Genomic DNA, 13,295 nt, shown 5'->3' on the forward strand with positions numbered 1-13,295 from the left:
GAAGACTCTGTTTAATATTAGTGTGAAGACACAGGAAAGTGAGGTGCTTTGAAGCAGCCTTATCTCTCCACCACAGGGGCTGATGGGAGGTCTGAGGACCTGTTAGAAACCACGTGGCCCTCGTCTGATCTCGCAGCTCCTCCTTGTTTGGCCTCAGCTGCATCAGAGCGCCACTTCTCCCCAGGTTCACCAGAGTAAACACCGCTGCACAAAATGCTTTTCCTCCCAGCTGCTGCTCTGTGCTGTCTGTGCTCAGGTGAGTGTTTCCAGCCAATCAGGAGCCAACAAACTCCACCTTTAACAAACACTGTCACACTCACCTTCATCTACCTGTCTGTCTCCACACAGCGCTGGCTGCCATGGCAACACAGCTGCTTCAGGAGGATTTAACATGGACCAGGAGAGTTGGTGAAAGAGTCTCCTTCAGCTGTCAAGGCACTGAACAGTGTGTTAGTTATGTATACTGGTACCAGAAGAGAGACACAGAAACATTCACACTGATTCTTTTTATCAGGGATGATGGTAGAATAGTTAAAGGTTTCAATCATCCTCAGGAAGATGATTTCTCAGCTGTGAATAAACAGAACGGCTGTGAGTTGCAGATCCAGAGCGTTAAACTAAATCATTCAGCCACCTACTACTGCTCCTGTCAGTATGTTCCCCACAGTGATAAAATATCCCTGCAGCCTGTACAAAAACCTCCAGATGAACAGATGTCAAACAGTGTCTGTGACAGGAAGAGAGCAGTAAACCACAGCCCAGGTTCACATATTTCACCTCCATCTCAGCCAGAGTCACAAACACACTGAACTGAGGGATTTATTTTCTTTACTGCTGTCAGGATTTATTTGATATGATATTTATTCATATTTTTATCAGATATTCCAGCAGGTTTATTGTTGTTCCACACAGTGAGGACAAACTAGCAACACAGAGACACAAAGATAAAAGAAGTGAAAGAGAAAAGAGTCAAATGAATATTACAAATAAACTGAGTAAAAAACATAAAGAAGTCTTGTTTGAAAAGCAGTTTGTCATTAAAAACATGATGAAACAAAAACAAGCTTCAGCATTTTGATAAAGATTAAAATCCTCTGCTTTGACCTGCTGCAGGAATAAAGTCCGTTCCTCCTCACAATGCTGACCTGCTTCCTGTGGCTCCTTCACAATAAAAGCTTTCTTCCATCACATGTTGGAACAGATTTGAGCAGATCATTTCACTTCAGTAAATGATACAAGTGAATTGTAGGATTTGTGACAGTTCCCCCTCAACAGAGATTTGGTAAATGTATTTGGATTGAATGAAGGTTTTTCTCTGTGAGCAGTGGGACCTTTGGCTCCGTCTTTACATCCAAACAAAACTTTGATCCAGAACAAGAGAACTGTTGGCCTGATTTCTATCACATCTACAGTGGATGTTGATGGTCCCCAGAGGATGAATCCTCATATTTATACAAGTTTTAAGATCTCATTTTAACTGCTAATCAACAGAGAAATGTCTCATGAGCGTATGTGACAGAATATTAATATACAAGATATTTGAAGGTTTGAAGACAAAGAATAATGATATTAATGTCAAAGCCTATATACATACATCCAAACACTGAGATCACTTTTAGATTTCACTTGGCAACAAACCTTTTCAAGCAATAAGGTTCATTCTGGCTTCATATTTTTGACCTTCAGGTCAACAGAAATATTTGAGTGTTTACAATATTTGCCCTAAAGTGTAGTTTGAGTTGTTCACTGTTTGTTTGTGTGAACAGTAACTCTGGTCTCATGTATTGACCTGATTTAAAAAGTAGGTGGATAATAATAATAATAATAATAATAATAATCATGGGCTCAGCACCCCTAAAACTTGGAGTAAGAAATGTTGTTATTCTAAAATGTTTGTTCGTCTTTGACAAACTTAAATGATGTCCAAAACAAACTCCGTAGTTTGTGGTTTAAATGTAAATGTTAAGGATGAAAATGAAAACACCCCCGCTTAGCAAATGGTATCATCCTCCTCTCAGCCGCTCCCTCTGCACCGCTCCGCTGGCCGACCGGCATCCAGCGACACACGCAGAGTGAGAATCCTTTAGTTGTCGTGTTGGGAATCAACTAAGTAAGTTGCTCCAGCTCTGTCTCATACTTCTTTCCTTTTACCTGGAGTTGTTCACATTCAGATACCATATCGGAGAGTACTGGAGTCCAGGCACCGTTTTCCAGTTAGTTAGCCCGGTTAGCTTCGTTAGCGCCATTAGCGCAGCTACAGTCAAACTGGAGCGGTCAGTTTATTAAACAAAAGGAGCAGTGCCACAAATTAACTGTGTACCTGTGAAGTGCGTACTTGTGTCTCTGTTGTTAAAGTTCATCGTTACTTTAGAGACATAATTTGACGTCACGCGCGTCTTTTTCTGGTCCGTCGTCATGGAAACATGACTCCCTGTCAGGGCATTTGGACCAGAGTGAAAACAAACGACATAATCACTGTATAATACCAGTATGTGTGAAAACACTCACTGTGGCTTTTTAAATGAATTGTTATTTATTCCTAGTTCATATTTGATATTTTTTCAGTTGTGTCTTACTGTCAAAGTAGACAATAAAAAATAGTTAAATGTTTTTTTTTCCTGTATTTATTCATGTTTTGCAGAGGATTTAACCTGAACCAGACTTTGCAACAATAATAATCACATTACATTCATGCAGACGTAGTAGTATATACTACACACACACACACACACACACAGACACACACAGTAGGTCTATATATATAGGCTATTTATAACACAAAGGTATGAGATGTGTGAAAGATAACTCCTACACTGTAAAACCCGACAAGTTCATATAACTCAAAAAAATTGGTGAAACTGATTACATCGAAATTTTCTAGTTTCACTTACTCAACTTTGTGTGTTATATTGACATTTTAAATTAAGTAGCTTTAACTAAATTATTTTAAGTGGCACTAACTACATTTTTTAAGTTAGACAAACATTCTTGTTTAAGTACTTTTTACTTGGTATTTTGTTTTCACAGTAAGAATAGAATTAAGTATGGCTTCCTTAAATATTTGTATTACCTTTAACATAAAAAATTTAAGTTGTCTGTAAGAAATGATTCACTTAATATGTACTTAGCTGTTTTAAGTTAAATTAACAATGCACAAAAACTCCTATATAATTAAAAACATTACTTAATTTAAAAGCAAAACTGCAAGTTAGTTTACCTTGAAACATTTTATGTAATCAGTTTCAAAAAATGTTTTAAGTAGCTTTAACTAAAAAGCCCCAAATACATATGTTTTGAATAGAAAAAAATATATAACATTTGAAATGCCAGACCACATTTATTGAGTAACCACAATTAAACAGTGTCGCAAATGGAGGAATACATTCCAAAAATAGTACAAGGGCCTTGCAAGAAGACTTGAGGACTCCTAATCACTTTGTTACATAAGGACTTATCAAAAACAGCTGCCAAACGGTAACATTAAAAATGCAAGCATTATTTAAAACACAGTCCAGAACCTCAAAACAATGTTTGTCCTATGACCTGTTTTTTTATGTGTTTTATATGGAAAAAAACCCTTTTTATTTTCCATGCTCAACTCTTAATATTTTGCTGAACCCTAATTACTTCAATACTTTCAACACTTCCATAAACGTTATCCAACTTTGGCATCCAAAATGTATCCATTACATCTTCCAAAACTTAAAAAACTGCCTTTAAAAAACACGAAAAAACAATCACTTTGTGACAATATGAATGAAATCCTCTGTCACACATTACACATTATTCAGACACTTTTAGACATTTCCATAAAACTTTGTGTACAAATGTTACAACCTAAATGTACATAGTACATTCAATAACACAACTAAAACCGGGCCTGAGCAATGTTGTGAACTTTGTTTCCATATTAGGATCCCTCCACAATCAGCAAGTCATTTTTAAGGGTCAGCACCCGAGGCCTCAACTTCCCATCATCCAGGCCCATAAGTACTTTCTGGATGAAGTCAAACGTGTTTGACATGCCGTTTGGGTAACTTAGATGCAAGGCATAAAAAAGTGCAAAAAGTGTGACAAATGCCTCAGCCATTTTGGAAAATTCCATAACTATGTTACCCTCAAGTACAATTGCAGTCTTCTCTGGGCAGAAGAATGTTGCATCTGTTGAATCTGCACTGATCAACAGGATCCCTACTGGTAGATCTTCAGTGATTGGTTCATCAGACTTCGCCATCTGAAGACAACAACAGAGAACTGTTATGTGAGATAACCTGAGCTATCTCCCAAAGCTGTTTGCAGGCAATTCATCAGTAATGAAGACAGAAAACAGTCAGATAGAACCATCCAAAACAATAATCACAATACATAAATGCAAATGGTTTCTCAGGTCAGTCGCAGGTCACAGTCAATATAAAACGTGGAACAGATTTATATAAAATTATTTATGTAAAATGTAGAACAGAATGTTTTGTCTCCCAGCCTGAAATTTGTTCATTTTACCATGTTATAAACAAAAAATTTGATCTTCAATTGACTAAATATTTTCCATTGTCATTGTTGCAAGAAAAAAATGAAAAAAATAGTAATAAATAGAGACTTTTAAATATTTTTAAATGGAATGAAAAATTCAGACTTACACATTTATTTTTATTTTTTAAGCTAAAGAGCTGCATTTCAAAGGCATCCAAAGGAATAAATCATGCTCAGCACTTGAAATGAATTAAATATAGTTGGAATTTACTCAGCACTTCGCACAATATTAAAGATGCTATATGTTGTATATGCCTTTTTTTATGATTTGCATCCATTGTATACCTTACATTATCTATACTACTTATGGAATTACTTATTGCCTGCAACAAGAACCTGAATGCAATCTGGTCAGCAGAAGAGAAGAAACATTTGCTGAAAAAATTCTCACAGACCAGGTCCATATCTAGTGATATAGGTTGAAACATAAGCAAATATATGTATTTTTTTATTTCATTTTTGAATTCTTTTTTTTCTTCCTGCATTGCAGCAACTTAAACAATGTAACAAAATAAAAATAAATACCAGTAATTGTATTGTATTGTTGCAGAGCAAATGCTTAATTGTACTTACATCCCAAAACTTCAGAAATGTAGAGTCATCTTCATGAAGATAAGCTGGGAGGGCACGAAGGACAGCAGCCCGTTTGATGTGAACATCAACTTGTTCCTTGCGTGTAAGAACAAAACAGAATAACAGTAACTAAACAGATATGAATTATTATATATCTACACAAACACATACACCGACATAGTACAACTTTTAAGCACCAACAATCTTAAGCAATTGACCTGGTGGTCATAAGCATCAAAGAGCTGACCCAGAGTGTCAGCTACTTTCCCTGTGCGTGCAGCTCTCTTTCTGAACAAGCTCTGAAGACGGGGGGCATGTCGGTCCAACTCAGCATAGAACTGGTTCTTCAGGTTGATGTTTGCAATCCTGTGAAACTCGGCACAGACCTGTACAAAGTACATGAATGTTTAAGTCAGATTGTAATGTATATGTGGCCCTGTAAGGAGATATAAACAGCAACAAAGCATTCCTGAATACTGCCCAGTACTGCCAAACATTGACCTTGAACTGTTTCAAGTTTGGGGGAAAACATCCATACCACTACACTACCAAATCACACTCAATGGTATTCACTGCAAACCTGAATGGATATTTTCAGCTTATCACTGACAAAGTCAGTCTGAAGAATGAAATTGAATACATGTGCCTAGATAGATTTACTTAAAAAAATATTGTTTACCTGTGACTCTATTTTAAGAGCAGGCCAGCGTTCCAGGATCTCTCCAACAGGTAGGTCATCATTTATGACCTCTTTGCGCCGTAGGCCAAGCCATGGTAAAATTAAACACTATTCTCATCAATTGAAAACAATATTCTCATCAATTGAAAACACTTGTGAAACAGGTTTTAGATTAATTTGATTGTGGTGCATTAATTTACATTTCAGCAACTATGCAAAACAAACATCGAAAAAAGCTTAATGTTTGCCAATAACATACCAGGTTGAAGACTCTGTATGTCGGCCTGTTGCTTCAGCCTTCAGAGAAAAAAGAATGACATTTTAAGCAAGATAATACACTTTCAACAAAAGCATTATGTACAATATCTTTGAAGTATTACATTGATTAATGTATTAACCTCACACAGTGTGAAATGTCTTAATCCCAAACTTATTAAAACAGGTTTATGAACATATTTCACTTTACTCAGACTTAAGTTCTTGCTAATCTATAGATATTGTGACAAATGGAAAATGTAAACAGTTCTTATATCTTTAAACCAAGACATAAAAGGGTATTGCTCCATTCTCAGGTTAAGAAGAGAGATATTATCTATTTTTTATTTCTTATTATTTGTTTTCAATAAAATCTTATTTCTGTTTGACAGTCGGAATGACCTTAACCATGCAAAGACTGGGAACACTTGACCGCTGGACTGCGATTATTTTTCCACACTGATTACAAGCCAGTTTACGTGCGTTACAAAAAAACAGAAATGGTCCGTTAAAACGTGAAATTGAAACTGATGTGACCTTAACTTTAAAGTTAAACCCTCCATACAAAACATTAACATTCAGTAACCGTTAAGCCGAGACATGCCCGGACATGCATGCCGATGAAACATGCAGTTCCAGTCGACATTGTGTGGTAAAATCAACTTTATGAAATTTACCAGACAACTTTCTACACAAGACAAAATTTCCACTGTTCCACTGACATAAAAATCCCACAAGTCCACTTTCTAATCCCTCTTTACATGTAAATTAGCTAACAGTTAAGTGAGGCATTTACAAATTAAGCTAGCCAAATCACATTTCACGGACAGATACAAATAACTGCAGACAGCCCGAATGCACACCGTTAAAATATGGCGCTTAAACAACTCTTAACTTACCAAATTAGTGCTCCCAAAGCGAATATGAAAATAACGGAGGTCAGGGCGGTGAGGGCGGTCAGCACGGCGTTCACTGTTAGCGACTCCTGCTGAGAAAGTTGCTTCGTTCTCGGCTTTTCTTGACGACGCGAGTAGCGGTAATGGCGGACTTTCCGACAGGCTTGGAGAAGAAGGACGCGCGCACGTGACGTGACGTCATCAAGTTTACTGTCAAACTATTTGAGTACAGTGACTAAAATAAATGAAAGCGGTCGAGTACTGTTAACTTAAAATTACAAATTTGTACTAATGACTCAGAAAATATGTGGTGTATTAACTTTTTTATTTTTTTGAGCACAGATTATTTAATTTAACAAGCTTTTGCTGTCCGGTCTTACAGTGTAGCGTTTCTCTCTCTCTGTGTGTGTGTGTGTGTGTGTGTGTGTGGCCTGCCAGTGACCAATGGACATACGACAGTTCTTTAAAAGAAAAAAGACAGATTCAGGTGAGAGACTAGGGACAGTCCATAATGATCTCTGTCTTGTTTTTTCTTCTTCTGAAGCGTGTTAAGCTAAAGTAACAGATAATATAAACCACCTATATGTATGTTGTATCAAATTACTTATGTAGGAAATGGTCTGCTACAATATATTTGTGTTTGATTGTCAGTGCCAAGGGAAAGAGAGAAAGATAGAGAAGGAGAAAGGGAAAGGGAGAGCACGCAGGAAGAACCAGGTGAGAAAACAACAACAATAAATTGATATATAGTGAATAGTGGCGAGCAAAACAGTAACAACTCATACTCCTATTCTAATTTATTGGCATTACTGTAGGAGGCCTATATTTTGCATTTTGTTGTCCAAGTAGCTGTTACTTTGTTCAGTGACAATAAAGTTCAATCTAATCTAATCTAAAAAAAAAAAAAAAGTCTGTTGTGCTTTTACAGTCAGGAGAGTCAGTGTGGATGTTAAAGTCTCCTAGGAGGAGGACAGATGGGGAGACTGAAGACAGTTGTGTGAAGAATTCTAAAAATCTGACAGAAAGGTTGGGTTGGGTTTGGGTGGACGGCAGATAATAGCAATGATGAGGTTTTGGACCGGGGAGTTTAAATGCCAGATGTTCAAAAGATGGTGCAGCAATGATGGAGAGTGGCCGAGGGTTGAGGTCTTGGTGGTGTTTTCCTCCTCCTCGGCCCTTAGAGCGAGGGATGTCCATGTATGAATATCCAGCAGGGAAGGTTTGGTTTAGTGTGAAATATTCCATGGGTTTTTGCCAGGTTTCAGTCAGACAGAGGAAGTCTAGTTGTTTGTCAGTGATTAATTCATTTAAGATGAGGCTTTTATTGTTGAGGGATCTTGTGTTGAACAGGGCTTTTTTCAGAGGCTTTTGTTTTGAAGTTTGCATGGAGGAAGTTGGTACTGGGCGAAGGTTGAAGGCATTCACGTGGTGGTTCTCCTGATGACGTGGTGAGTTGTTGTGGTGACAGAATGAGGAAGTGCAGCAGCTGTAGTCGGTCCAGAGAGATGGGACGGGATAAGTTGGTAACTCTGGTCTCATGTGTTGACCTGATTTAAAAAGTAGGAGGATCACAACTCTTTCTCCTTCAAATCAAAACAAGACTACAGAGCAACACACACTGGCTGTGTGGCCCAGCGTCCTGTCATTGGACGCACACACGTCATAAATCAAAGTAATGGACAATTTAAAGACGTGAGCTGATGATGGCGTTTGATAAAAACTGACCAAAGTCAGTAGGGTTCATCCTCTGAGGAACATGAACGTCTGAACCAACGATCCACGGAGACACTCTGCTAATGTGTCTAAAAAGGACATAAAAGAAGAGACAGTCATGTTGATATGAACATTAGAGAAACACATCATGGAGCTGAAATATGATACTGCTTCATAATGTGGACTGGTTCACCTCAGCTGACACATTCAGCAGCAGACAGGTTTTTGTACCAGTCTTTTTCACTGTGCCAGGCGGAGAGTACTACTGGATCTTTGGCTCTGGAACTAAACTGTTTGTAGGTAAGAATAAAGTTTCATTTTCCTTCAGTAGTTTTATTGAAAATGTGTTTTAATGAGTTTCTGCTGCTTGTGACTTTTTTCATCATTAGTAGAGAATTCTTGCAGCCATGCAGCTATTGTTACATAAAAAAAGCTTCATAATTCCTAAAAAGATGTTTAAATCTCACGGCAGAACTCAAGTTATTCTTTATTTCTGCATATAGAAAAAGTTTGATATTGGAAATGTTACAAATATACAGTATTTGATCCTCTCATTAATTCAGCAGCGCCTCTTGTTTTTCTTAAACAACTTCATTTATCATCTTAAACATTATTTGATATTTGTCAGTAAATGTATTCTGAAGAGCATATGTCTTTTAATATTTTGTTGATTATTATTATTGATAAATAATGTTTAAATGGTATAATTGACCTCATGACATAGTACACGTGTCTTTCAGAGGAAATAAATTGACTGTATAAGATATCACATTAAATATAATTCATGCAGATGAATCTACTTTATATGATATAGGATGATATATAACGGCACACACATATCTATTCTTAATATAAATATAGATACACACATGATCCGTAACATCATTTAAATAATTATTAGTAAATATAAATGATGGTGAATATTATATTTACTGAAAACATTAGAATTTAAGACATCAATATAGATTATAATATTATATAATACTATATTATATTACATGTGAAGTTACTGTCAGGGATGAATAAAGTCTCACCTTTTATCATATTACATTACAGTTACATTTGATATATCCAAACAGATCATTCTAACTGTGTCTAAAAGATGAAAAAGTTATGGAAAATGTGTTGACGTTACTAATGTTTTTAGTTTAGTTAGAAAGTCTAAAGTCATAAATACTGAATGTGTCACGACAAGTCACTTCAAGTCTCTTTATTGCCGTCGTGTAAAGCAAGAAAACAGTTTGTGCAAAATATAATAAAAGATAAAATAGATAGAAATGGTAAGAATTCATAGTTTAAAAAGAGAAAATTATTTAGATCATTAAAACGATAATTGCATTTATTAAATATGTAAGTTATAATCATATGTGCAGAAAATGATGAAGAAAAACTGTTTTACACTTTCACAATAATATCATATTTGACTTCATCCTAAATGATCAAGACTGTCTTTTTATTATATTATATTATATTACATTATATTATATTGTTTTATATTATGTTATTATAATATATTATATTATATTAAAATATATTTTAAACCTGACACTGACAAATTTGGACATTTTCTAAGTTGAAAATAAAACAGAATGAGATCATTTTCAGATCCTTTCTGAAATATATTCAATGAAAAACTGGACAAAGAAAATATATTAAATGTTCAAATGGAAACACGGACAAAGTGATTTTTCAATTTGATGTAAATGTATTTTAATTATATTTTACACATCATGCAAACTATATATTATATTATATTTTTATGATATTGTAATATCATATTTACTTTATTTTATTAGGTGGACAGTTTTATTCACATTTGACAGAATCAAACATTTTTGCAGGAAGTTAAAATTGCAATGAAAAAAGTCATAAAATGATTTATGTCTTGATTTGTTCCTATATAAATTCTAAAAGGTTTATTGTCGTAAATATGTGGTTAATATTCTGGACGAGCCCCCATTTAGTCATAACCCGACTCCTGGCCCATGACAAAAACAGGAATGGACACAAAGAATGATTATAAATTAAAGGAGATTTATTGTGATAAAGTAAAGAAATCAGTCCAAATGTGGAGTGTGTCAGTCAGTAACATCAGTAATGTCAATGTGAGTGAATGAACACAGAGTTAAAGCAAAGCCGCCATCCTGTGGCTCCTTCAAGGACACTAACAAAAAGCAGTAACTGTGAGCCTCGCCTCTCAATAACTAGACACTGGACTGGAGCGTCAACATTCAATATATTGTGTTCCCTAACATGAAAATAATATTTGACATGAAGGTAAATATGTGCTTTATTTAAAATGTGTCATATATAAAAAGACATTTCCATTGTACGAAGGTACAAGTCATCATTATATGAAATTAATTTCTATAGGTAAGAAAAATGAATGATAAATAATGTGAAATGAAAGATGTGATCTTGTGCCCCCATATAATCCATGGTGACATTAGATGCTGAGTGTGTTTCATATGAAGGTGAATACAGTATATGTAGTGAACTTTGTGCTGTATTGATGAGTAGTTTAGTGATCAGAGTCCATGTAGTTTCCAGGATCACACTGAATGCAGTGCAGTGCTGTAAGCTGCTGTTGACTGTGTCAATGTGTGTCTGTGCTGCTTGTTGCTGCTGTCAAACTTCAGGTGAGCAGGTAGTGAAGCCCGTGGTGAGCGTGTACCCAGCAGCACCCAGAGCCCACCTGGAGGGGAAGAGCTCCCTGCTGTGTCTGGCCTCAGCCATGTTTCCTCCTCTGGTCCGCTTCTCCTGGAAAAGACGAAAGGAGAACGGTCCTCTGGAGGAGCTGCCCCCTGCTGAGGGAGAGCAGCTGGAGCTCAGAGAGTCGGGACGCACCGCCGCCATCTTGCTGCTCCGTCAGCAAGAGAGCAGCACGTATAAATACCGCTGCTACGTCCAGCACGAGGGGGGCCAAGTGGAGGCCCCAACAGAACAAGGTAATGAAGGCTCGTTGACTGTGTTCAGCAGTGTTTCAGCTTCATGTGGAGACGCTGTCAAAGAGAGCAGAGGAGCAGAGGACTGACATTTCTCACTGCAACTCCAAACATTTCACTCCTTTTCTGTTTCAGAGGTTCCATCTCCAGCAGCCTCCTGTCCTCCAGAGAGAGAGCCAGCAGACCTGCTAGCTCTGCAGCAAGCTGACTGTAAGATCACCTGCTGCCTCTCCTTCAATCACAATCTTTCCTTTTTCACTTTGCTTTTCAATGCCAACATTTAAAGTCTCTGTCCTGGCTCCGTATAGCTCAAAAGCTGGCTGGGGCCCTGACTTGTTTTCTTCAATAAGAACCTTTGAGCTTTCATTCAAAGTGTAGCCGACCCCTGTCTTCATGTAAAGCTGCTTGTCCCGTCTGGAAAAGTCCAAGTTATACTGATGAAAATCTGATGATGTTCTGATGATATTTACACACTGTGTGACTCTGTGTGTGTGTGTGTGTGGGTGTGTGTGTGTGTGTGTGTGTGTGTGTGTGTGTGTGTGTGTGTGTCAGGGTCCTTCCAGTCTCAGTGCAGGGTGAAGCTGCTCTGCCTGCTGTACACAGTGCTGATAGTGAAGAGTCTGGTGTTCTGCTGTGGAATCGTTCTGCTGATGATCATCAGAAACAAGGGACCGTCCACCAACTGCACACATGCTGACTGACTGTTTTCTGCCTTTTCTCACCATCAAATCTTATCAATTCATCTCATTCATCACGCTGATCAGTATTCACAAATATCAATGATGACGTGTTTTGGTTGTTCTGTTAAAGGAAGATACAGTCATCCTAAAACTATAAATACATATATACACGTATCTGCAGTTACTAAGTGTACATTTTGTCTGGTGTTATTTTTATATTTTCGTTTATTTCCACTTTGAATTGCGACCTGTATAATAATAGAGATTTATTCTCAATCATTAGCTTCTTGTAGACATGTTATTGTTTCGTATTTTCTGTTTCTTTCATTCATTTTAATCAAGTTTGTCAAATTCTTTGAGTGAAACATTCTCAATAAAGTGAAAAATCACAGTCCGTCTGTTTTTTGAAACCTCCTTGTTTTGATGTATTTCAGTTTAACTTCAGAGCAAATAATCAGAAACAGAATCTCTTAGACATATATAGTATTGTTCAAATTAGACAGTTACTTATCTAATTATGTCAGAGGTTCGTCGAGACAATAGTTAAGAGTTTATTCTCAAACAAGTCTTTAAAAAATGATTTACTACTGATGTCTGGAAAAAAAACTCAAGAACTTCACTGGAGACTTTCAGAGTTGAAGGCAAAAGAGTTTATTCTCAAACAAGAGTTTAAACCAGACTTTTCTCTGGAATCAACTAAAAGTTGAACATTTTGCATCAGTTTATAGAACTATAATCTTCCCTCCTACTATCTGGGGAATTATTTTTTAAATTATCACTTTTTTTCCCGGTTACAAAGCTCTTTTATTATTTAAAAAAAAAATTGTTTTCACTGTAGTTAAGTAAAGTAAAAAGTATCTATATATCTACATGTATATAGCTATGGATAAATAGTAGTAAAATAGCAAAATATAAAGACTAAAAAAACTACTCAATAGTACAATGTAAAGTACAATGAAATTTCATATTCCTTTTTTTATTAAATCTAAGAAAACTATTTAAAATAAATAAAAGTTTAAACATT

The 13,295-nt window shown here is 36.3% G+C and overlaps 1 protein-coding gene across 1 annotated transcript; it reads left to right on the forward strand.

The window, feature by feature from the left end:
* Positions 1-213: 213 nt before the first annotated feature.
* Positions 214-12,420, forward strand: LOC131980948 (immunoglobulin lambda-1 light chain-like). Its single transcript, XM_059345243.1, has 7 exons — positions 214-256; positions 349-652; positions 7,698-7,704; positions 8,907-8,957; positions 11,294-11,594; positions 11,727-11,801; positions 12,144-12,420. Exons 1-7 carry the CDS (start codon positions 214-216, stop codon positions 12,290-12,292), a joined length of 930 nt encoding a protein of 309 aa, XP_059201226.1. The 3' UTR covers positions 12,293-12,420.
* Positions 12,421-13,295: the final 875 nt, after the last annotated feature.

The sequence above is a fragment of the Centropristis striata genome, chromosome 11 (assembly GCF_030273125.1).
Source record: "Centropristis striata isolate RG_2023a ecotype Rhode Island chromosome 11, C.striata_1.0, whole genome shotgun sequence".
NCBI classification, from domain to species: domain Eukaryota; kingdom Metazoa; phylum Chordata; class Actinopteri; order Perciformes; family Serranidae; genus Centropristis; species Centropristis striata.

What these genes read in the sequence shown, in the direction of transcription:
- LOC131980948 (XM_059345243.1), top strand. Translation starts at nt 214, where the DNA reads ATGCTTTTCCTCCCAGCTGCTGCTCTGTGCTGTCTGTGCTCAG. An exon ending in TGTTTGTAGGTAAGAATAAA is followed by an intron (nt 8,958 to 11,293) that starts GTTTCATTTTCC and finishes TCAGGTGAGCAG; the next exon opens with GTAGTGAAGCCCGTGGTGAG. An exon ending in AGCTCTGCAGCAAGCTGACT is followed by an intron (nt 11,802 to 12,143) that starts GTAAGATCACCT and finishes TGTGTGTGTCAG; the next exon opens with GGTCCTTCCAGTCTCAGTGC.